General features: G+C 37.3%; 1 protein-coding gene across 1 annotated transcript in view; it reads right to left on the minus strand.

Annotated features, from left to right (window-relative positions):
- Positions 1–1,255: 1,255 nt before the first annotated feature.
- WDR11 (WD repeat domain 11) overlaps positions 1,256–23,748 on the minus strand; it is a 32,417-nt gene continuing 9,924 nt past the window's right edge. The window contains exons 9-27 of the mRNA XM_041461133.1: positions 23,077–23,161; positions 19,536–19,642; positions 17,385–17,460; positions 15,855–15,963; positions 15,427–15,551; positions 14,857–15,004; positions 14,445–14,551; positions 13,866–13,980; positions 12,498–12,669; positions 10,155–10,263; positions 9,337–9,399; positions 8,284–8,349; positions 7,405–7,573; positions 7,073–7,168; positions 6,557–6,722; positions 5,601–5,698; positions 4,536–4,681; positions 3,693–3,772; positions 1,256–3,168 (exon numbers count right to left, since the gene is read on the minus strand). Coding sequence (XP_041317067.1) covers positions 3,011–3,168; positions 3,693–3,772; positions 4,536–4,681; positions 5,601–5,698; positions 6,557–6,722; positions 7,073–7,168; positions 7,405–7,573; positions 8,284–8,349; positions 9,337–9,399; positions 10,155–10,263; positions 12,498–12,669; positions 13,866–13,980; positions 14,445–14,551; positions 14,857–15,004; positions 15,427–15,551; positions 15,855–15,963; positions 17,385–17,460; positions 19,536–19,642; positions 23,077–23,161 — 2,195 coding nt within the window. The 3' untranslated portion in view covers positions 1,256–3,010. The remainder of the gene's footprint in view (positions 3,169–3,692; positions 3,773–4,535; positions 4,682–5,600; positions 5,699–6,556; positions 6,723–7,072; positions 7,169–7,404; positions 7,574–8,283; positions 8,350–9,336; positions 9,400–10,154; positions 10,264–12,497; positions 12,670–13,865; positions 13,981–14,444; positions 14,552–14,856; positions 15,005–15,426; positions 15,552–15,854; positions 15,964–17,384; positions 17,461–19,535; positions 19,643–23,076; positions 23,162–23,748) is intronic.

The raw sequence follows: 23,748 nt of genomic DNA on the forward strand, positions 1-23,748 counted from the left end.
GCCAAGAGAGTCCCATGAGAATATTCACCATGAGCTTCCCTCAGGTTGTAGAACCACCAGTGGAATGTGAGCACACAGCTGGGGAGAGAAAGTGCCCGTGGGACTGACTGAGCTCCAGAGATGTATAAATTTCAGACGCCTCACTGAACTGAAGACAATTTATGCATCCCTGCAGACTCAATTTTAAGCTTTTGTTTTTTTTGTTGTTGATCATGGAAGGCCAAAATTCTTCATATAAAACAATGAGAGGGGTAACCAGCACTAGTTGTGCTGCAGGATTTTCTCCATCTAGAAGTTCCTTATCTAGACAACCTAAATGCCAAAAAAATTCCTTATTTCCAAAGGTCCTGGCCTTTTGCAAAAGAATCTTTAAACAGTTACTGAATACTCTGTGCTGCTAATCAAACATCCCAGTTAATTAATACAAGGCTGGTGTTCAAAGACAAATGCACAAAGAATCTCTGTATATTATACAGAATCTCTGTATATTGACCTGCAAACACAATTTTACCATTTCCTCGTTGCCAAGGAAAATGCCACACAGGTTTCAAAGTTATACAAAGTTATAGCTTCACTGCTGACTGAAGTTTCAAAAGGCAAAAATGAGAAAATATGGATTATAAAACTCTGGGGCTACTTGCAGTATTCACAGGGCTTTAAGGAAAGAATTCTCAAAGGGGTTTAAAGGAGTTAAAATTGTATTTATTATAAAATTCACTCCGTTCACTTTCTAGGTTGTGAGAACAGAAAGGGAGGGGGTTTCTTTCATCACTTATTTCTGTGCCTTGCAAAACTCAGGATGTGCAGACCGTGTCCTGCTCTAATTTAACCCACACAAATTTTATGTTTGCTGCTAAAGCCTGGGAATTGATGCTGCTCAAACACAATGTTTCATTAGAACTAATATGGAAAATGTGACTCAGATGTACAAAGGATAATCACTTCCTCTATTAAACCAGCCCTGAGCATTGTTCCTGTCCAGAAGGCAAAATGACAACAGTTGCACAAGCAGCATTCAATTCCAATTATGGTTTTGTATTAAATCAAGACACACAGAGATTTTAAAAATATTTTTATTATTGTAATGAGACTGCAATATTATCTAAATAAACTTTTCAATCACTATTACACTCTATTTTCCTCATGAAGGTTCCAGTTGGGAATGCCACAAATTATCCTGCAACCTGTACACTTAAAAGTTTATAGAAACATTCAGTATTTAAAGGCCTTTGCAGTATGTTGTTGTTTTTATTTCTTTTACACCGTCAGAGTTATAAATCCAAGTGTATACTGAAGTAGATTTATCTCAGACCCACTGACAAACAGCTTCAAAGAAAAAGTTTGGGTGTGCTCACAACTCTGTGGGAGTCTTGTCTACAAGGGCTGCTACAAAAGCAAGAGATTGAGCAGAGCTGTAGCAGTCAGTGAGAGCCAGAATTTAGGCCACTGCTAATTACAGTTAATTTTGATTAATTCTGTTGCTCACGTAATACTTAAGGCAAATTTCCTTGTATACTCATTTTCCCAAGCTAAAGCAACAACATAAGCACAGTTCACAATACACTGAACAAAAAGTATTTTAAGGTAATTTATGTAAGATGTGGCAAGAACAAATACAACACATTGCAGTTATAACTCCTACTTTTCTGCTCAGAATGATGAAACTCCCTTTTTCAGTTTGTATTCAAAAAGACTTGAACAGTCTACCCTTTCTAATTTTCTCAGAAATGTTATTTAAGACTTGAAACAAAAGTTTTCTGGAGCTGGAGATGTCCCAAAGCTGATGGGAGTTCTGAACACATATCCACAAATCCTTGAACAAAAGGAGAATCCAATGCACTGTTACTGCAAGTAGACAACACAAAAATTACATTCAAATGAGAGACATTTTATAGGATTCTTTTCATGACAACAAACTCAACTTCAGTAGCTCCAACAAGCTGGGAAAAAGAAGAATTTAGGCTTTTAGCCTAAATGCCACAGTCTTCAGTTTGCAAGGGCAGTGTACCATCAGCACCCACTCCTCAGCTGTAAAATTTCTCATCAGTAATACAAAGAAAAGAGACATCTGCCATTAGAAACAATAACACAAACAAGTACTGGAATACTGGCAAAAAATCAGAAAAGAGGTTTTCTGCGGCATCCTTGTGTATGTGGACCATCAGATATGTTAGCAGAAGTATCTCATGAAAAAGCCATTGTTTTGGCTTTGCACAATGCTTTTTTCACCTTTTGTTAATCAGACATTCAATAACACAGCAGTGACTGGGGACAGCACCAGCAGTGTCCTGACCCTGCTGCTCTGGAGGAAAAACCTCCTCCTACCCTTTGACAGGCAGAATTCAGTCCCCAGGGTGTGCAGGGAGTGCACACTTGAAAATAAAATGGAATATAACAATCCCTTAACTGGAAAAAGGGATGTTTTATGGATTTCTGGAATGTTAGGAGAGCAACATTTGTAAGTGAACCTGTTAAAGATTCCATCCCAGGCAGTTATGGAAATGACAATACATTGAATTGATTTAAAATAACAGTAATTTTAAACAAGAAATTGGACTGAAAAAACCATGATGTTCCAGGAAAGAACTGTGTGCTTTGTGATCTCTATTTATTTTTAAATATATTTATATTTTTACAGTACAGACTAAATCATTTTTACATATAAATACAACAGTATTGAAGTCTATTAAGATTTGATTTTTAGAAGTAAATGGACCAGACTTTGACACAGGTATGGAAGCCTTTCAGCACATCTTTAAATTTGATTCCTGCTACAACTGAAAAAGTGGAAATATTATTGTATAACTTTATCATAAGCTTCTTTCCCCTCTTGTGAAAGTGCAGACAAATTTAATAAAAAGCAACACCGCAGTTCTTCATCCTGACTTCCAACACATTTAACAGTATTTGCTCAAATCCCACAGATCAGCTATTACAGTGATTCAAGAGAAAAGTGAATTTTCACCCAGTGGAATCCCAGTCTGCCAGACAACCTCACAACACAGAGTTCTCACTCCTGTGTCACCTCCTCCTTCGGCTGCTTGAGTTCACTCAGAAGCTCCTTCCCACTTTCTCCTGCTTTTGAGGCAAAGAGAGCAGCTCCCTCCTTAAAGCCCAGCAGCTTCAAGCTCCTGGCATAATCTGCATACACAGCATGGATCAATTTATGTAAATGAGGCATTAAGGAAAACACAAATTAATAGCAAAACAAAGAAAGCTCAGAATCCTTTTTTCCCCCCTTCTTACTCCTTGGCTCTCCCAAGGTGAAAATGCTGAACATTGCTACCAGTTGTGCTAATCCATTATTTTTCAGCACAAGTAAAAAAAAAAACCAGTTCCTTTAAATCCTCAGTTTGAACTCATATGAGTATTTATAAAGCAACGTGCAGAGTACTGTAAACTAAACCAGACACATTTCAGATATGCTTAAGTACTTACCATGATACAATAGCATAAACAGCAAAAGAAAACTTTGTCTCAAAGATTTTTCCATTAATTAGACTTGAATTTATCTACATGACTTATTAGTAGCATTTTTTTATTTAAGGCTGATGACTCCATAGGTATTATTTACATATGCATTATTATTTACAGTATATAATACAACAGTTTGTGCAACTGCTCAGCTTCTCAGAACACCAGGTCAGATGTAAGATTTAGTGAGCACAGACAGGATTTCAGAAAAAGGATATTTGTATCATCATTAACTTCAAATGCCCCGTACTTCAGGCAAGCTTCTACAAATAAAGCTGCTCTATCAAAGTACCTCATACTGTTAAATGAAAAAAAAAAAAAAAAGAGAATAATTTGTTAGGATGCAAACCAGAAAAGTATTCCAGGATATCACCAAAACACTTGCAGAGAGACTTCCTAAACCTTTGTTATATCTCCCCTTCTTCCTTGCACTCATGAACTGACACTTGCTATAAATTTTCCTGAAAGATCTGGGCTGAAGTTACTGAGAAAAAATCATAGCTACTATAAATCATTACTGCTTGATCCATGGGTGCTGGCAATCTTAAAGCCTCTAGTAAAATGAAATGCCAGTCATAGCCCACAGGTTAAAAGTAATTAAAGAAAAACATGCTTGTGGGAAATGGATTTGTAGAGAATTCTCAAAGTTTGACAGAAGGTTCACATAGTTTGTATTTGCACGTAAACTCTGAGATAAGAAATACTGACTTAGATATGCTATGGAATGGGATAGACATTGTTGAGAGACAAATGGAACTAGAAACAAGTTTTAAAGGATGGTTTTGTAAATAAGATTAGATACTGTAGAGAAATATAACAATGGTTATAGTGTATTGTAATTAGGAAATAGTTGGCTTCTGATTGTGATAGCCTGAATTATAACTATTATCTGTATTGTCTCACCCTTCACAGGAGACTGAAAATAGAATAAAAGTTTTTAAAATGCCTCTCAGCTGCCCCATCTCTGGGTCACAAAAGGGCTTAGTCTGACACATGTGAAAATAGATGTCAGAAATAGGTGTGGACAAGAGAAAACACGTGTTGTGCTGTTTCACCTTTACCTGTGTAACATCTCTGCAACTTTTGTGAAGCAGCCAAGAGACAAGAGGACCAGAATGGCCTTGGATTTCTGGTTGACCTGTGGGGAGCAGAGGTGATCGACCCAACGCCGCAGCACGTCCGCGCACTCCTCCGAGCTCAGCCGCACCTGCGGGACACAGCAGAGCCTGAGCGAGCCCCCAGCTGCCACACACACCCTGCACCCTGCTGCTGCTGCACTCTCCTCAGGGCAGCACCCTGGGCAGGAGCAAAAGCATCTGAAACCACCAGTTTTTAATAAAAAGCATATTGCTTGAGTTAATAGGGTATTAGGAAAATCAGATATCTGGGTATACAAATACTTCATTTGGGTCACTCCATTTTTACCTGTGGTTAACATCATTTTTACCCCAAGTTGTTCTAAAGTTTTTCTAAATCAAGAAGTTAGTGTACTGAAGATTTAAAAAAAATCTTATTTTTTCTGAAAAACAAAATTTCATTTAGAAAATCTAAGTACAACTTGTTCCATTATTTCTTCAGGAAATATAACAGAAACACAGCTTTGGAGAGTCTGAAAAATCCTTACTAATTCCTGCCCATTTATAACGTGGAGAATTAATGCTGTGTCTGGGTAGTTTTGCTGTAATTATGGCTGCACACCAAAACAGAAGGTGATGACAATTTACGTGGGTGGTGGTAATTTTGAAATCCGCTCACACACTACATAGAGCTCAGCACAAAGTCACTGCTCAGTTAATTATTCACATCCAGGAGTGGGGTTTTGTAGTTTATTACCAAACTGCTGCAGCTATATGGACCTTCCCAAACTGAAAAATTAGGAAATTAAGTATTCTAAGCTTTTTTGGGCCCCAATCCTGTAATGTGGACAACAAGGGCAGACTTGTGTGGTCAGAAGGCTGAAGAATCTGCCAGCTCTGATTGACTGGCCTGGATTCTCATAGCTGAATGGCATTTCTAATTGATGTTTCAGTGATTTAGGGAACTTCAGCATCCTGCTCAGCCTTCCTAAGCACAGATGCTAAGCAGGTATTTGGTGTTCTCAGCCTGGGAAGTGAGGAAGTGCTCACCTTGGCCAGCCATGCTGCACGGTTCCACTCGCCGTAGGTCTGCAGGTAGCGACAGGCGTCTGCAGCCTTGTCAATCAGACACAGCAGCTGCACCCCCTCTGGAACAGAAACATGCACTCCCCTCAGGAAAGCCAGGGAAAAAGAACTGCTAAGTGTGGAAAAGGATCCCCATATCCTTAGCACATGAAGATGTTGAGACTGCTCTCCATATAACCTGGGTGCCAGTTATTGCATCTTCGTTCTGGGCTACAGAGGCCACACAAAGCTCTCATTTATCTTTGTTCTGAGTACAAATTTAGGGTTCACAGGACTTCTCATCATAAAGACATAATAATATTTGTAAATTAAATAAATAGATTTCATGGGTACTTCTTATTTTAATTTAATTTAATGTTGTCCACCACAATAAATTAACAGTGCAATTATTAACAGTCTAGAGACTGGAAAGTAGTTTTTTCCAGGCAAGCACACTTTTAACTTTCTCAGCATGTTTGAGTATTTCAGTTATATGATTGTAACTGAAATATTTATGTTTCAGCTCTTGCATTAAGCAAAATAACCTGTACTTGTAAGAAAACATATATTATGAAAGAAAGCTCTGAACTGAAAAGGAAACTAAATCCGTATTTCATGTTTTGTAACAGGGACACTAAATTTTAGTTAATTCTTTAATTAGAAGAGTGTAAAATACATATTATGTGCTCAGCTTCTCTTTGTGCAAACAACTGCTAAAAGATTTAATCCAGAAGTAAGTTTTCCAGTGAAAATAATTCAAGACAAGCTGGATTTTATAACTCAGTAACTCATCATTTTTGTGTTAACTACTCTGTGTAGTGCCTACTACAGCACACCCAACAGGTAAGATCCACCACTGCAGGATTCACTCCTATTTCACTGGCATCCCTAAAAATGGTGAGAATTATCAGTTCACAAGCAAAGAGAAAGAGATGTTTTACCTGCAAGCTTTCCATTGGCTATCATGTTGGTTGCTACCAGTTTAATGGTGCTTTGAGATGGCCCTGATGAGGTGACAGTTGTGACCAGGCAAGCCTTGAGTGAATCACAGTAATAATGTGCATTCTCTGAACTGGTTTCCAGCAGTAGTTGCACTGCTCTGTCAGTCTGGCAAGAGAAAAAAATACAGCTTTGACCACAACATATTAATTTTGCTTAAAAGCCTTTCTATCTTTACCCTTTTTAAGACATGGAACAAATAACAATGGAAGTTAGTCTAAAACAGGCTACAAAAATATCTCCCTGTCTAGTAATGACTAAGATTCTACTTTAATAGGACATTTGAAATAAGGAGAGCATTGAAAACTCATCATGAATTCAATATAAGAATGCAAAAACTCTGCACTGGGTTCATACAAGTAGGAAATAACAAATAAAGTTAGAAAAAGCTTTCCTTGACTAGGCTAAGTACACAAAACAGGGAAGAAGAATAAAAAATTCAAATATTACCCACAAACCTGGCCCAACAGAAGAAGCTGATCAGCACATTTCCTGGTATGATCATATGTTGATCTCTTCACTTCCTGGAGATTCACCCTTTCCAGCTGAAATTTCTGGACAAAGAAGGAAAAATATTTTAAGTGTAAGCCTACCACAATAAATAAAACCAGGCTTTTAAAAGATATTTACATATCTTGCCAGTTTTTGGACCAGCCTCTATTTTTAAGTACCAGGAATGTTTTAATCCAGACTGGTATGTTACTAATAAAAGTGAAATATGTACAGGGAAGCAAGTGTTTATTGTACTGATGACATTCCTTTAAACTTGGTTTTGAACTCTCTGACATACCTGGAAGTAAGAATTTTCACACAGCACATCATAGCATATATCCAGAGGATTAACCAGCTGCTCCTGAAGGACAGCTGTGTCTGGTTTTGCAGGCTTTTCCTGGCATAAGCTGTGCAAATAGTGGGCAGCAATAGTCCAGAAGTGCAGCTCAGATTCGTCCCCATACAGCCTGAGAAGATACAAAGCAGGATGTGAAACAGGCTTGTATTTTTTCATACACCACATAAAAATATGATATATTTCATTTTCTCAAGGACTCTGCATTCCTGTGGGCAGCACAAGTACTCTGCATTATCAGTGGGACAAACTATGAGAGAGGATTATGGAATGACATTCATTACAACAGCAATTAAACTCCAGGAATGTTCAGCATAGAAATATGTGGAAATTGGTATTTATTATTATTTTACACTAGTCACTGATATCCTCTTTCAACCACAAGTTAGTAAGTTTGAAAACCATCTCTGAATACAGACAGACTAAAATTAGCTCAGTTTAGGCAGAACAAATACACTTGAAATAGACCCCAGACCCTTCCCTGTTTGTACAGAGCTATTGTGAAGTTCTAAATGACATTTTGGGGCATGAACAATTAAGTGATTAATTAATGTGGCTGCCAGAGCTGCAGCTATAAAAGTGCTACCAAGACTGAAGGAAGTTCCTTGTATCCAGCAAGCAAATAAAATTGTTTCAGTGAGGTAACATTTCCATTTTGCTCCTAAAACCACTCTACTCAATGAGTAACAAAGTAGTTTAGGGACTGTGCTAAGTTAAGGGACCACCGGGCTGAAGTTCCTAAACTTCAGCTCATTCCTGTGCATTAACAGTATCAAGATTTTCCCAGGAAACATTTCCTGTATTTATCTAAATCTCTTCTACCTGGCAACCAGGAGACATCTCTGCAGAAGAGTAAAATCTGGATCAAGCAGAAGTTTCTTTATGTCGCTGCAAAAGAGGAAGTGTTAAAGAATCTGTAAAATGCTGAGCAGGATTTTTTTGTTTGGTTGATTTTGAACAGAAACAGGATCCATCACACACAAACTGAAAAGATCAACCCCTAAAATACACAATTTCTTTTCTGAAATGAAAAAATGCATCTATGAGAACAATTACAACAGAAATTAGATATAATTTGAAATATAGCTGATCTCTAGGGGCAAATGCAGGGAATCCATCAAGAACTCTTTATCCTTGCAATATAGGGAATCACCACCAGGGTGTATGCAAAGCTGCCAATTAGTCTGCAGTAATTCTACTAATTACAATATTAATTCAGCTACAAATAATCTTGCAGCTATGTTATGCCACAGCAGAAGGGATGCACATGCATGAATTTAGGCTTTCCACAGGTGTTTCAGACTGGATAAAAATAGGCTGGATAAAAGGCTGGATAATAGGCTGTTACCATCCTACCAAATGAAAGGACAAAAGGAAAATGGACAAAATTATCTATTTACTAGCTTTAACTATAATTTTCAAGGTTTAAATTGAATGTCTGTTTTTCTGTAAATAGAGCAATGTGCATCAACAATACTCTGGAATTATATCTTCAACAAAGGATTTTTGGAATCATCTTTTTTTATCTCAGAGCTCAAATATCCTAACAAATCTTGGAGTATTTAAGTAGCAGTGTCCAATTCAGTCTGGATCAGCATAAAGAACCCCTAAATCCCTGAGAAGTACTGCTTAAAACATTCCAAATGCTCACAGGTCAGTTGCAAATCATGTACTGACCCTATCAGTACCTTTAAAATTAAAAAAAAAAATTGCAGTAAAAAACCCTTTTTTTAAAAAATAAAAACTGTCATGACTCAGGCACATCTTTAGAGAAAAGAATTCTTTCGTCATTAACTGTGAATTGCCACAAACTTCAGATATTTTGCCTTCTCATAATTCCATGGCTTACACAAGTAATAACAGAAAAATTCTTACTTGGACAGTGAATTCAATTGCTCTTGAAGAAGGTTTTTAATATTTTCATTCTCTGGATAATCACTGGATTAAAAGAAAAAATAGAAGTTTTCTGTGTTACAAAAAGTACAGAATTATGTGAAATGGAAGAGCACTACTCGTAAGAGAAAACCACAGGTTAACAATTGTTACATGTTAACAATTTTTCACATTCTTTGGGTAAACCATTCATGCAGGATTCTTTATCCAGTTACCAGTTCCAAAATAGCAGTGAAAGATTTGGTTTGCTTTCACTCAGCCTCACAGTCAGTGCCAATCTTTCTTTTCCCATTTTTCTTTTTTTCATTAATCATAAAATTAATAAAAATGGCAATGTCTAGAGCATTATTAAGCGACCATGAGCACAGTCCAGGACACAGAAATGTGCTCCTCTGGTGATGTGAATGTGGCTCTCCAAGAGTACAGACAGGTCTATCAGGATATCAGAATATCACTTTCATTTACACTTTAGGAACAACTCTGATGGCTGCATTAACTTCTAGAACAAAGAGAACAGTTTTTCTCAGAAGTAATATAATGCAATAAAAACATTGCCAGGACTGAAAGCAGACTGCAGTTTTCAACAGCCAAGTGCTACTGAAAGCCAGAAGAAATACCTGACCTTAGAGCCTTACCTATATTACTTTCAGTAATAAAACAGTGAATCAATTATAATTTTGACTGTCCCCAAGAGTGAGGAAACTTATACATCCAACAGTTATTTGCACAGAAAGACTAATAAAAGATATAGGCTTTAAAAAATAATAATATGTTATATATAGATCTATATTTCTTCTTACATGTCCATAATATCTAGAGAATATTTCTCATCCCACGGTTGATGCAGCAGGAATGCTTTTAAAGCTAATGAAGCCCTTGGAACAAGCAGGTAGGGACACCAGACAGGTTCTGAAACAAAAGGAAAAGATTCATTGTCCAGAGAGTCATGTGCAATAATACTGTGCTCACTGATCAGAAAATGTGCCTCCAGAAAATATACCACAGAAAATGAACCACAGAAAATGTACCACAGAAAACGAACCACAGAAAATGTACCACCAGAAAATGTACCAGCAGAACATGGACCACCAGAAAATGTACACCAGAAAATGTCCCAGCTTGTCTGCAAGCACCAGGAAAATCAAACATAAGTCTTCTCACACACCCAGCACAGGGTGCTAGACACAAAAGTTTATCACGACACTGCATAAGTCTTCTCACACACCCAGCACAGGGTGCTAGACACAAAAGCTTATCACTACACAACAAAAACATTTCATAGAAGGTACAGGGTTATCAACCATGCTCAAATGAGAATTTCAGGATATTCCATAGTGAGTTTAGCCATAGACTCCTGGAATGCATTTTACTGGCTTTGGCAGACTTGTAGAATGATTATTGCTACATGATGCAAAGTAAAGCTACACCAAATATATCATAAAGCATGTTTAGTTTTGCTTTGCCCCCCTAATTCCTACAGTACAATACAAGGATTAAACCCCATCATCTGGCAAGGATGGTGGGAAGGTTAATAAAATACAAATTCTACATCAGTGCTGTCACACAAGTGTAGAAGTCAGTAAGTCTGTATCCAAGGTGTGGGTGACAGGCAATAAATGCTACCCAGTGACTGAGGAGTAGAACAAGTACCAAAACCAGCTCCATCATTAAACATTCACAACTCCCTGTACTTCGTGTGCACTGAGTGATGTAGGACTCTTGTAAATGTGATTTAGTAATTAAAACATTACCACAGAAGGAAAGCTCAATCACAGCAGCCTTACAGCTGGCACAGCCTCATTTCAGTGTACTTGGCTTTACAACATTCATCTTTATAACTTAATATTGCAGAACACTCCTTTGGTAGCAAAAATGGCTGTGATAAATTACATGTTTCCCCAAACAAACCCACACCACAGCTCCCCACATCACAGTTTATTGCATATGTCTTAGAATCCACTGGGTTTTAAGGAAATTACTTAAGGAAATTGTATGAGTAAAGGTGGGATTGACTCAAAAGGCAACAAGAAGAGTTATTTGGAACACCAGTAACAATAAATACAAAAAAATATAGTTTAGTTAACTAGTTAAATATCTAAACTCCCTTCTTAGACATATGGCCAAAAAGGCAAATGGAACTAATATTGCTATTTCAAAGGTCAGTCTGAAGAGCAATGAATCAGTCTACAGACACCTGAAAAAATCAGAAAATACATTTTTAACCAACAACAAATGTTTGTAAATCATGTAATGAGTATCAGTGATGTGGATACAGATACTTAAATGATGTGTCAATGCTTTTTAAGTCAATTTGCTATTTATCTGTACAAAAAGCTCTTATTTTCTTCATTTATATTTAAATTAAGATAATAAAAAGTATGTGCTATTTGGGAAATTAAACTTGTATTAAAAAACCCATGCGTATTTTTGGTTTTTTTGGGTTTGGATTGAAGGCACTTGAGACAGTAGTTCATGTCTGGACTCACGTGTTTATTATTTTTTATCAGTAAAACAGTCTCACAGCTATGAGTTCAGCAGCTTTTCATTAGAAGGCACAAAATGGCCAACAACCTCTTTTTACAAGTTCTTTTAAGACTAAACTATCCACTTAAGAATTGACACCTGGATTATTTTCCCTTTTAAGCCAGTAACTGATCCCAAAGAGCAATGTGGACTTTTCTGCCCAATTACCCAAACCTATGAAGAAGGAAGGTGAAGCATAAAGAAGAAACCCAGGACAACACCCTGTGCTCTCCATCTTGCTTCCATCCACAACATACTGAAAATCCCAGAACTTAAATTTCTCACCAAGTGAGACACTACACTGCTCTCTATAATCTATTTCACACTTTTGTGGATTCCAGTCTATCTTGAAGTCTAGGAAACTTTCTCCATAAATAAGGGTCAAAGTCAGTGCTCCCCTGGGGGTCAGGGCACCCCAGAGCAGACAGAGAAATATTCCTGGTGCCCTGGGTTTCCACACATATGACCTAAGCATAAAAAAATTACCTGTATCCATGAAAAGCAGTGGAAAGGCACCAAAATCTCCACATGTGACAACTCCCTGTTCTATGCTGAGCTCCACTTTCCAAAGAGGACTGCAGAAGTATCAAGCAGTGGACAGCACAGAAGACATGACATACCTATTAAATCCTGCTCATCCATCCTGAAACACGAGGGCTTCATGGACAAGTCCAGCACTCGGATGCATCCATCATCTGCTGCCAGCACCACTTTGTCTGACGTGCACCAGTCCACGTCCAAGACCCGGAAATTCACATTTCTGCCACTCCTTAAACTGCTCACCATTTGTACCTGCAAAAGTTCAATTATTTCTTATTTTTAGCAGCCTCTCCATCACCCAGTGTGAGGCTGTGTCACACACCCAGGAGGCACAGCACAAAATTCACCATAAAAGGTGAAGTTAGCCATGAATCATTTCAATAATGGTCTTTTCTGGAGAGTAGGGAATTTAGAAACCTTGGAGTAGGTCACATGGTTGACCTGGAACAATACTATTTCCCAATTTAGGGCTGAGAAAAAATCCTTTTGAGCATAGTGTACAGCTGCGTTTTTGTTATCTTTTCTAATAGGACAGGATTAGATGTATAATAGAACTGAGACTATAAAATATTACTACAGATATTCTAAAAGACTTTTGACTGAAAATGTGAATTTAATTTAAAATGCTTTCATGCAGGAAACTCCTTTATCCTAGGAAAAAGAGAGAACAGCTACAGTATCTTGTGGCATCAAAACAATTCAAATGTGCTCCAAGGAGAGACTCATTGGGTAATACCCTACTCAACCTATGTAATTCACAGTAGTTGTTCAAATCTGCTGTTCATTCTTATCATCAGTGGAGTTTCATATTGCACTAATTAAGTGTCTGAGTTTGGAGCTGGTGCTCATTACAAAGTGAACAGGAAAAAAATTAAAATTCCTCTTTCATAGCCTGATACCCTGAACTTATTCTGGGGGCTAAGTGAAAATAGTACAATTATATTTCCTTCCCCATTGTACAATAATCCCCTAAGAGACCTAAAAGCAAAGGCCAGAAGGTTTGTGAACATAACTAGAGAGTTTGTGAGTAAGAAGAGAAGTTAGAGAGTGTTAATGAACAGGTGTCTGGGTTTCTGGTATTCCCTAACAAATTACATCTATTGACCATACACAGAAAACCTGCAGTGAAAGCAATCTCCTGTCCACAGATTAAAGACTGGGGGACTCCCCCTTAAATTTTTAAGGTCTGCCTCAAAACCATTACAAGAGGATGACAAGGAGGATCTCATACACTGTCAGCTTCAAGAGTGGAAGACTCTTCTCATTGATGCAGCTTAAAGATGCCTTGCAGGGAGTAGAAGTCTTCTGAGAAAAGCCATATGACTTTATCATGCAACTGCCAGCAAGAAATCCCGACTCAGTAAAACTTAATCCCTCACTCATCCTGATGTTCAGAGGTGAGGTGTGGGCTTTGAAGAGAAGTGCCTATCAAACCAACAGCCACTTACCTCTTTTGAATCCCAAATTTCTACCCCATCGTTGTACATTGCAAGGAGTTTTTGATTTCCTTTCCCTGGGGCAAACCGTATTTTTTTCACCCAGCTCCGGTGAGTAGGAATCCCCCTAAGGAAAGACAAGATTAGGATTCATCATTCTATACCCAATACTGTAGGAAATGGAATCCTTTCCAGGAACTTTGCAGATCCTGGTATTGCACAGACTGAGGGGAACAATCTCTCTATAGATGCACACACAAATGGATGTCCAGATTATAAATTCATTAAACTAAAATGATGAAATGCTTGGAATAAACACTACAATACATAATGTTTTACCAGAAGCCATTGAAGATTTAATGCAAAAAAAGATATCTAGCTGGTTTTAAAACCTTGATTGAATGTTAATTCTTCTGAAAACACAAGAGATTAAATGTAGGGAACTGTGACACAATAAACATTTTCAGAATTTTTATTCCCAAATACATGCATTTTTCCCTACACTGAAGAACAAAAATGAGGAAAGATGAAAACATTCCATATTCTAATACTCATCATCTCATGTTTAACAGACTTAATTTGCATTCATACCTGGATACTCTAGCTTTCAAATCCCAGAAGTTTAAGTTTCCATCAACATCTCCAAGAACCAGGATATCCCCTTTCCAGGCAATACAAGTAATGCTACCCATACTTCCCTGAAAATATTTAAGAAGCAGAAAAATATCTTGTAATTAATAGATTCAAACATATGAATAAATATTTTAACATTGGTATTAATTAAAAAAATTATACAACATGATAGACCAAACTGTACTCAGTTAAAACAGGAAAAATTATTTATAAGACTGTGAAAACAGAACTGCTATCAGTTTTTATGCTGGAATTCATTTCAGATTTCAAAGTATTACATTACTGACTTGCTGCTACAAAGCTGATCCCTGATTTTTTCTGGCAGTCAAAGCTAAGCAAAAAATTCAAGCATCAATGATATAGAACTTACATCTGGAGGAATTCTTGCACTGTCTTTTACTGAGTTTCCCTCTACTGTGAGATGATAAACCTGCCCATCAGCACCTGTAAACACAAAGTGCTCCCTGGCAGAGATGTTCTGGCTCAGCTCTGATTTACTTTCAGCTTCCTGCAACAAGCTTTAAAAAGAACATAATGAGACACAACTATTTTTTTCTTGAAATCAGAATTGCAAGACAAATTCTACCTCATGCACAGAAACAGCACAAAAAAAGGAGCATACATGGCTTCTAAACACTTTATGTAACAGTTAATTATTACTTCCACTCTTGTGGAAAGGGCAAGTACTTGTCCAAGGGCAAGTAAGAGTTTTACTTAAGAACCAGACAACCAATGGACTGCCACAGACACACCTGAGAGTAACAGGTACATCAAAGTACATTAAAGTCCCCATATAAGAACTAAAGGGAGGCCCATAAAGTTGTTTTGCTTGCTATGTACTCAACAATCAGTTCCAAAATATTCTTTTCATTAGAAGAATGGCACATGGTGGGAAACCAACAATTGCTGTAGCCCAGGACTCCATCAGGAGGGGGGATACCTGATCACAGAGGATTCCACACTGCTGACTTCAGTGTCTGATGCCACTGTCTGCCGGGCCATGGCCTCCCTGGCTGCCAACTGCTTCTTCCTCAGGCTCTTTAAGTTATGAGAAGGTGACCACTCCTGTGGAAAATGGCCCAGGAAAAATGGAAAGGAGAAAGGTTTATTCCCTGAATTTACTGGGGCTTTATAATGATTTCCAAGGAGATTGCTTTCTGCAGTACCTCCTTCCATTGCCCAAGGGGCAGAGCAGATTTCTTCACCAGAATCTCCTTTTTTCCTGCCTCCATTTGGTGAAGACGAAATGTTAAAGCACTTTCCTGTATATGCTACAGCTACAGTAGCACTTGCTGCAAAATTGTTCAAAGATTTTATACTATTTCAATGTATTACATTTATTAAAAGATAACAGAATTTATTCCTTACCAGAGCAGTGGCTGTAGGGAAGTTTTTAGACATTTCTCTGAGCAGAGTGCAAGTTCTGACATCCCAGATCTCCAGTGGTTTGTCTTTAAATACCACAGCTAGGTACTGCCTGAAACAAATGAGAATTTACTCCAGCAAGAGTCATTTGAGCATTTTACTTCACTTGTGTTGTTCACACCAGCACTCTGGAGACCCTCAAAAACTACGAGTTAGCAGAGCAAATCAAATCCCCCTCTGAAGCTTGTGATTCCCTTGAGTTACTGAGGAGCAAAAGAATGTCTGAAAAAAGAGTCCTCCTCAAAGCTAACAGAATTATAAACTTCTGCCAAGTGGTTCTGCACAATTACTGTGGAGGAGACAAGGGGAATAATTCAGAGAGAGCAGCAACCTCTGATCTCACCATGTTCAGCCTCAGTTGAAGGCACAAAATACCAGAAAAAAACCACGAGACTGCAGGCTGGACAGGGTTTTTTCCCTCCTGCAGATGCATGCCACTTCCTAATCCTGGGATAAATGAGCATAAAATCATCTCACACTAAACCACTTTTCAGTCATGTCTTCAGACTGCTCATCTGTGGAGCTGGGTGAGTGTAAACACCTTTAACCTACCACTTTTCACATTTAACTTGAAAACACAGAGGCCATGCAGCAATTTGTCCTCTCAGGCACTGCATTCATCTCTCTGCAAGTGAACCTCCTTTCTTGTCTCACTCAACACTCTCCAGCACCTTCATCTAAGCCCAAGGCTGTTCTTAATTTTTAATGCATTATTAAGAACATTATATTGGTGAACTCTTCCAGATTCTCTGGACTCCTGTGCAAGCTAGAGACATTAATTTTTTTTTCTCCTCTGTAAAGAAGAAGCTTTTAAGATTTAGAGACAATGCCCTATTAAAATCAATACTATTTTAATTTCATTTATACAAGAAAGTGAAGTAATTTTCCAGAGTACTACAATTATTATTTTTGATACAATGAAGATCAGGACCTCCTGTCACAGGCCTGAGCTCAAAATAATGATGAAAGGAAACAATTTGGTCGTTTATCAGCTAACTTTTCAAACAACTGTATCTCACATCTGGTTTTCCAGCAGACAATTATTACAAAGGTGTTAAATACATACAAAAGCTAAATAAATATGAACAATCATCCAATCTTTAATGCCAAACTTCCTAGTTTTAAGTGAATTAACTCATAACAGAATCAAAATTGAAAAAAAACAGTTCAGCACTCTTATTCACCTTAATATTATCAAAAAAAGCCTGTTCAGTAAACACAATACCTCTAAGAAATAAAATATTAATTACTGATTTTGCAATGTGATTGGATCCTGAAGTGACAAAGTCAACCACAGAAACATTCACAGCTTTTTCACTTGGAATTAATATTCTGAAGCATTTTCCTCTTGCTGCTGTTGAATATTTTCCTATACACCCTGAAGTGCTTTGTGTCTTGGAATGTCTATGATATTCTGAGGATTTTCATGAAGTACAGTGAAATTTATAAACTTCCCAAGGCTGAGGCACTTACTTCAAATGAGACACCTTTATCATTTCGATGGCTGGCTCGTCGTTGCCTCGCTCCCCACGGAATGCAACACTCCTGCCTGGAGCACAGCGCAGGGGGAGAACAGAAACAGTCAATAAACTAAACAAAAAGGGAGAAATTTAAATATAAACTGCTCTGTTTGTAAGCAGAACCAGCTTTCTAACCAAACCAAAACATCTCCAAATCACCTGTCATCTCTAATGTCATTGTCAAAGTTTTACTGTTTCATTTTACTGCATTTCAGTGTTCATCATTAAAATACCAAAGTTTACATTAGATATATTGTAAACTCTGCTGTCAAATCTAACTCCTGACTCACTTCCAGAGCACAGCCACTCAAAAGGATGCATCAGGATTATATAAATATAGAGAGGGTTCCAAGAGTTATTATTTTCCACTCAAAGTCAATGACAGATTCTCTTCACTCCCCAAGGAGGAAATTCATTAATAGATTCCAAGTTTGATAAGAGAAATTAACTCTGCCATGAACTGTGATAGAATTTCATGGTGAGCTACATTCTACACTTATCAGAACCATTCTCTCTTCCTTTCCAGCTAAAACAGTAAATCTTAAGAGTTTATAATATCATCCCCAAGAAAATTTTCATCCACTTGTAGGAAGTGTTGCAGAATTATAGGTGTTAGAGATGTGATATTTAGCAAAATAAAAAATTATCTACAAACAGCATCTTTTATGCAAGTTGCATTCTCCTTAGCTTCAAGAAAAATTCAAGCTATAAACTTTAGCTCCTCTTGTAGCTCACAGCAAAATTACTGAAGCCAGCTACATGAATAAATCTAGTTGTCAAGAACATGAGTTAGAGCTCTCCTGTCAGAGGTTACTGGAATTCCTTCTCTGTTTTCAACATCTCAGCAATTTTCTTTCATATTTTTTTTCAGAAACATACATGAGAATTTTGTCAAAGTAAATTTGAATCAGCAGAGTTTTCCTAGGCCTAAAACAGGAAGCTGGGCTCCTAAGTGACGGAAAAAGAAGCAAAAATCAAACAGTTAAATTGCTGTGCCTTTCTTGAAAGCTTTAAAAGAGGAAGTGTACCATTTTTAAGCAAACCAAATGCTAAGGTCTCATGTATTCACATTTACTCAAAACTTGGTTGCCTGCAGAAATTCTGAACCTTTGACGATTTCTCTCTGTAAATGTTCTATACTGATTCATAAATGGAGTGAAAAATCAGATTCCCAATTTACATGAAATTAATTTCCCAGTTTTGATTTTAAATAGATGAACAAAACACATTATATGAAAAAACTTTAGAATAATATGCTACAAGAATAACCTCTCTGTGCAGCACCCTGGAAATACAACTACGGTTTTTCCATAAGCTTAAAAAAAACAATTAAAAAGTCACTTCGTATAAACCAATTCAGAATTAGCCATGTGCTACAAGATTAAGGCTCTTCAATTAGAACTTAAGTGGCTCCAGGTTTTCACATTCAAAAATAATGTAAAATTATTGAAGTGCTTCCTGTTCTGGGCTGCATAATCTCCCCAGTTATACCTCTTCTTGTGCAAATACCGAGTTCATTACAAATGTATTTATCATCCACTATGAGGCCAAAACAGTTGAAAAAATGTAACCTGTTAATTTTGCTATCAACAGTATCTTTTAACAGTTATTTACTTTATAACCTTTCCAATTATTTATAAAAGTACCAGTTTTTTATTGTTTAAAATCCCTTTTACACTCATTCACACTCAAATCCTGACGAGGTGCAACACAACACAACAAATGGTTTGACACTATTTCAGGTGCACATGAAACAGTGAGTGCAGACTATGACAAAACACATTTGGAAATATGGAAATATGTGCAATTTGTGAACAAAATCCACCACTAATACCCCATGTGGCTGCTTCTAAACCCCCTGCTGACACTTATTATTCTTTTAATAAGTCCAAGGTGTTTTTGCAAAGGTGCTGGTTCAAGTCTGTCTGCAGAGCACCAAACACATCTTGTAGCTTCACAAAGAAGAGCAGGAACAGTTAAAGCTCCTTTATTACTTTATTTTGTCATGACAACAGAAGGAGTTAAAAAAAAATAATAGTCAGAACTTGTCACTCCCTTAGCAAATCTGTCAGCTCCTGGAGCAGATTTCTCAGGAAACACAAACCTGTTGGAAGGTCCACCAGCTGCAGCTCATTCCTGACCAGTCCCAGATTGTTGGGTGTTGATGTGGCAAAGGAAATGAAGCCAGTCAAGCTGATCCATTCAATTCCCCTGTGAGCAGAAGGAAATACATGGAGCATATCAGCCAAAATATTTGAATTGCTACAAGTCTGAACGGAAGTATTTTTTTCACATATATTCTTAAAAGCCCAGCACAGATGTAATTTTCTACACTTTCTGGAAGCATTACATATAGCATAAAAGGAAGCTACACATTAACAACTATGGTGTGAATATAACTTAGTGAATTAAATTTAAGAGCAGCTTTCTTTTCAGACTGCATTAGCTCTACTTTGGTGAAATAAAAAATTCAGGTAGAAACACTGTTAACTTCTGCAAAAAGCCTTCACAGATACTCAGCACCAGAGTGGATCCAAAGCCCTGTTCTGATCAAATCAGGGGTTACTATCAAACTCCAAATCCCCAGCACACAGGAAAATATTCATGTGGGTGGCAGTGTGGGTAGCCTTATTTCTTTCAGTCCAGAGAGAGGAGAAATAAAGATGATATAAAAAGAGAGGCCCTGAAGAAATTTCACAAAAGAACCAAAAACCTGGTCTTTTTCGTTTGTTTGATTTTTTGTTCTTTTAGATCACACCAAAGCAGCTCCCAAGCAGATCACATTACAGTGCTGCAAGGATGTAAAGTTTCAGTGCTTTAATAAATAAATAAATAATAATAAATAAATAAAATTGAACTCAATAGAACATACTGGCAGCACAGATGGACTTTCAGCCAATTCCTGAAATACACCACAGGCAAAAGGGACAGAAAGTGACAGCGGGTGGGACTGTCCCTAAAAATGACCCTTCTCCAGCCTCATTTCCCACACACATTTGGTGCCTGCAAAAATTGCTTTACCTGTGAAATAAATCTAGGAGCTCTTCCAAAGAAAATTGAACTTTAATACACACATGTGCTCAACTTCCTTTTAACACAGATAAAAGGATTTAAGGTTTCCTCAAAGCCTTCAAACACAGATTACTTAACTGCTCCCAGAACAAGTATTCTCGTTCATCAACTGCCCATTTTGGAAGAATATATGTGCAGTATGAGAAAAATAAAAATAAATAACAGCATTTATGATTTGTTGTCAGTAAATCCATCTCACACTGCATTAAGTAAATGTTTCCTAAATACAATGTACATGGGTGAAACCAAAAAGCACTCCCATAACATTTTGCACACACAATTTACAGCCGTATTTGTATTATTTTAGTTCAGCTTTAAAAATAGGGGAAGCTTTATTCCTCAGTCCTCAAGAAAAGGTAAAAATTTAGGGCCCAATTTTTTTCCCCAGAAGGACCTATGGAAGTTCAACCATTAATTTCAATCAAAATGAGAAGTGTTCAGTTATTAATTGAGACATTTCAGGCATGACTGAATAGAAATCTAAAGCTGCAGAAATGGGTGACATTACAAGTCTCCAAAGGGTCATAAATCCAGGGAGCTTTCTGAAATGGAAGAAATGTGAATTCTGACACCTTCCCATTTATCTCAGCTATGTTTTTTTTGGGAAAAGCCCACTCCTAATGCATTGTTATTGCTGGTAGTTATTCACCACTCTTGTACAAAGACTTGAAGCATTTTCTACACTTCTTTCATCAGCTCAGATTTAACAGGCAAGTCCTTTTTCTCTGCTGCTGCCTGGCCATCTGTCAATACCAATAAAAATCTACAGAAACCTAAGACACTCAAAAACACAAGAAAATCTTAGCTCAGCTAACTGCTTGCACCTGAAACAACATAATTTTTGTAACTGTCATACAGAGAAATTGAGAATCTGAAGACAGTGGTTCACATTTTAATGATGGAAACAAGTAATGCCTTCCCTATTGAAATAGCAAACATTTCCTAAGAAAAATCATCTTTGCCTACCAGAATTAAGGGTTACATTCAGCTGCCAATCACTTTCTCAGACTGAATCTACTCTTAAAATGCAACATTTACAGATTCTGTACATTCAACTTGTCTCAGTTACTTCAGGAGTGAGACTCAGTTGTTTTGATTAATGTTTCTGATGCAAACAAATCACAAAGTGCACTGAAGTGGATAAAAACACAAATTACATTTCTAGTTGGCAATAGATTGTTGTGACTTTATGACATGGCAGCTGCTACTTAAATTTAGGGATTCTAAGAAAAAGAGAAAGGCAAAATGGGAAATTAAACCATATGTGCTCCCAAAGAGGTGGTAGATATTTTTCATTCTAATTTCTCTGTGCAAGGAAAGTTTTTTTAAAGAGGTGATGAATGTTTGCAAAGCAGTTTCCCAAAGAACAGTCAGCTGAAATTCAAATGCTAAAACAGCTTCAATTCAACTGCTAAAATTTGGATGTAATGTAGCAATTTTCAAGTTGTGCCTGCAGGCCATAGACATTCATGTTACAGTCAGTGAGATTTTAATTTTAAAAATAAAAGCTGCTGCAGCCTTGAACTTGCTGAGCTTCAGTGAAAAAGAATGAGCACCACTGCTCCAGTCTCAGCTATTTCACTACCAGAATAAGCAAAAGCAGCACTGAGAGCTGCAAATGTGCCACTGAACTGAAAGATGCACTGCAGGCATTGTTTGTATGTCTCAAATATATTCTTCTCTGCACTGAAGGTGTTTTATTATCTCTTGTGTTGCCTACAGTTGACTATTTCATGGTTCCTCCTTCATTTTGGTGGTAGATTCCAAGCAGGTTTCCACAATGAACTCTCAGAGCTGCCTATTCTCAGGAACCTGTACTTTCCTTAACTTTTTGCAGAATGCACAGTAAAATGCAAACCTTAACCAGATGAAGGCTTCACAACAAAAATTCTGATAGAATTTTTTACTAATATTTGTACTAGAAATTAGTATTTTATTTTCATGCTTAAATCTGCCTGGAAATATGTATCCAGCAAGCAGCACCTTGAATATCTGTGCCATCAGTTATCCAAAAAGATCTGCCACTGTGTGCACACAAACACAAAGCACAAAAGCTTTAAAACTCACTCTGCTCCTTCTCAGGATGGATAAATACTGATTCTTATATTCAGTCTTAAAAAAATTATCTTTACTTCCCTTAGGACTAGAACTGTCTCAACAGCAATTTCAGCCCCAAGGGCGTAAAGTAAATAAAGCCTGACATACCAACCAGCATTACTTCAAAGGACTCAATCCCAATAGTTATACAATAAATAAAGTTTCTTGTCCTAAAAAGACTTCTTTGTCCTGCAGTGCACTGAAGAGACTGGAAGTAGTTGATATGCATCCCAGATCAGCAGGCACAGATGCAATTCCAATATTTCTTTCAGTGTAATTTTCATTACAGTTTTGTCAGGGTGTTACAGCTCTCACACAGCAAAGGCAGGGTAGAGCACTCTACCCTGATTTCATTAACAATTTTCCTGATTTCATTAACAGCAAGGCAAGACACCCACACTGCTGGGTAACATCACTCAGGTGTTTCAGCATTTGTTTCCTAGAAGGATCACAGCAGGAATTAAAATGAAACTCACTTGACTTCACAGGTATGGATGCTTAACTCTTTGTGGAGGAGTCCACTTGTGAGGTGAAACACCAGGACAGAGCCATTGCTTGTACCTATAAAAATTGAAAAAAAAAATAGGCACACATATTACCCTTTTCTTCCATGCTTTAGTGAAAATGCAGGATTTACAGCTATTTCTTTCTCTCTCTCTCTCTTTCTCTCTTATTTTTAGATACCTGTAATAATTAATATCTTACAATCACACAAAAATCATGTGAATTTCTAGCACTTAAATCCCAAATATTAAACCCTCTGTAGCCACTGATATCCCCTTGGATCAAAACATTTTCCCAAACCTTTTTGTAAAGGCTGTAGAAAATCTGATTATTCTTCTTGCATTTCCACAACACACCCACCCAGCTGAAGAAGAAAGGAATGTTTCTTTTTACTTTGATTACTGGGGATGAGTAAATGCATCAACGAAATGTTTTAACTGCTATCCCCCAACAATGCCAGGGGAAAGTCCTGGGTAGATTTTATGGAATCATTAAAGCAATTCTGCTTTCTCATCCTGAAATAATGACTTTTTTCGAATTAGAAATCAGTAACCTATTAGCTTTCAGCTTCCATTACATCAAAAATCTTCTGAAATACTGAAACTTACAATTTCCCATTAGACACTTCATTATATTCATATAAA

This window comes from Pyrgilauda ruficollis, unplaced genomic scaffold (assembly GCF_017590135.1).
Source record: "Pyrgilauda ruficollis isolate IOZ18807 unplaced genomic scaffold, ASM1759013v1 scaffold15, whole genome shotgun sequence".
NCBI classification, from domain to species: Eukaryota; Metazoa; Chordata; class Aves; order Passeriformes; family Passeridae; genus Pyrgilauda; species Pyrgilauda ruficollis.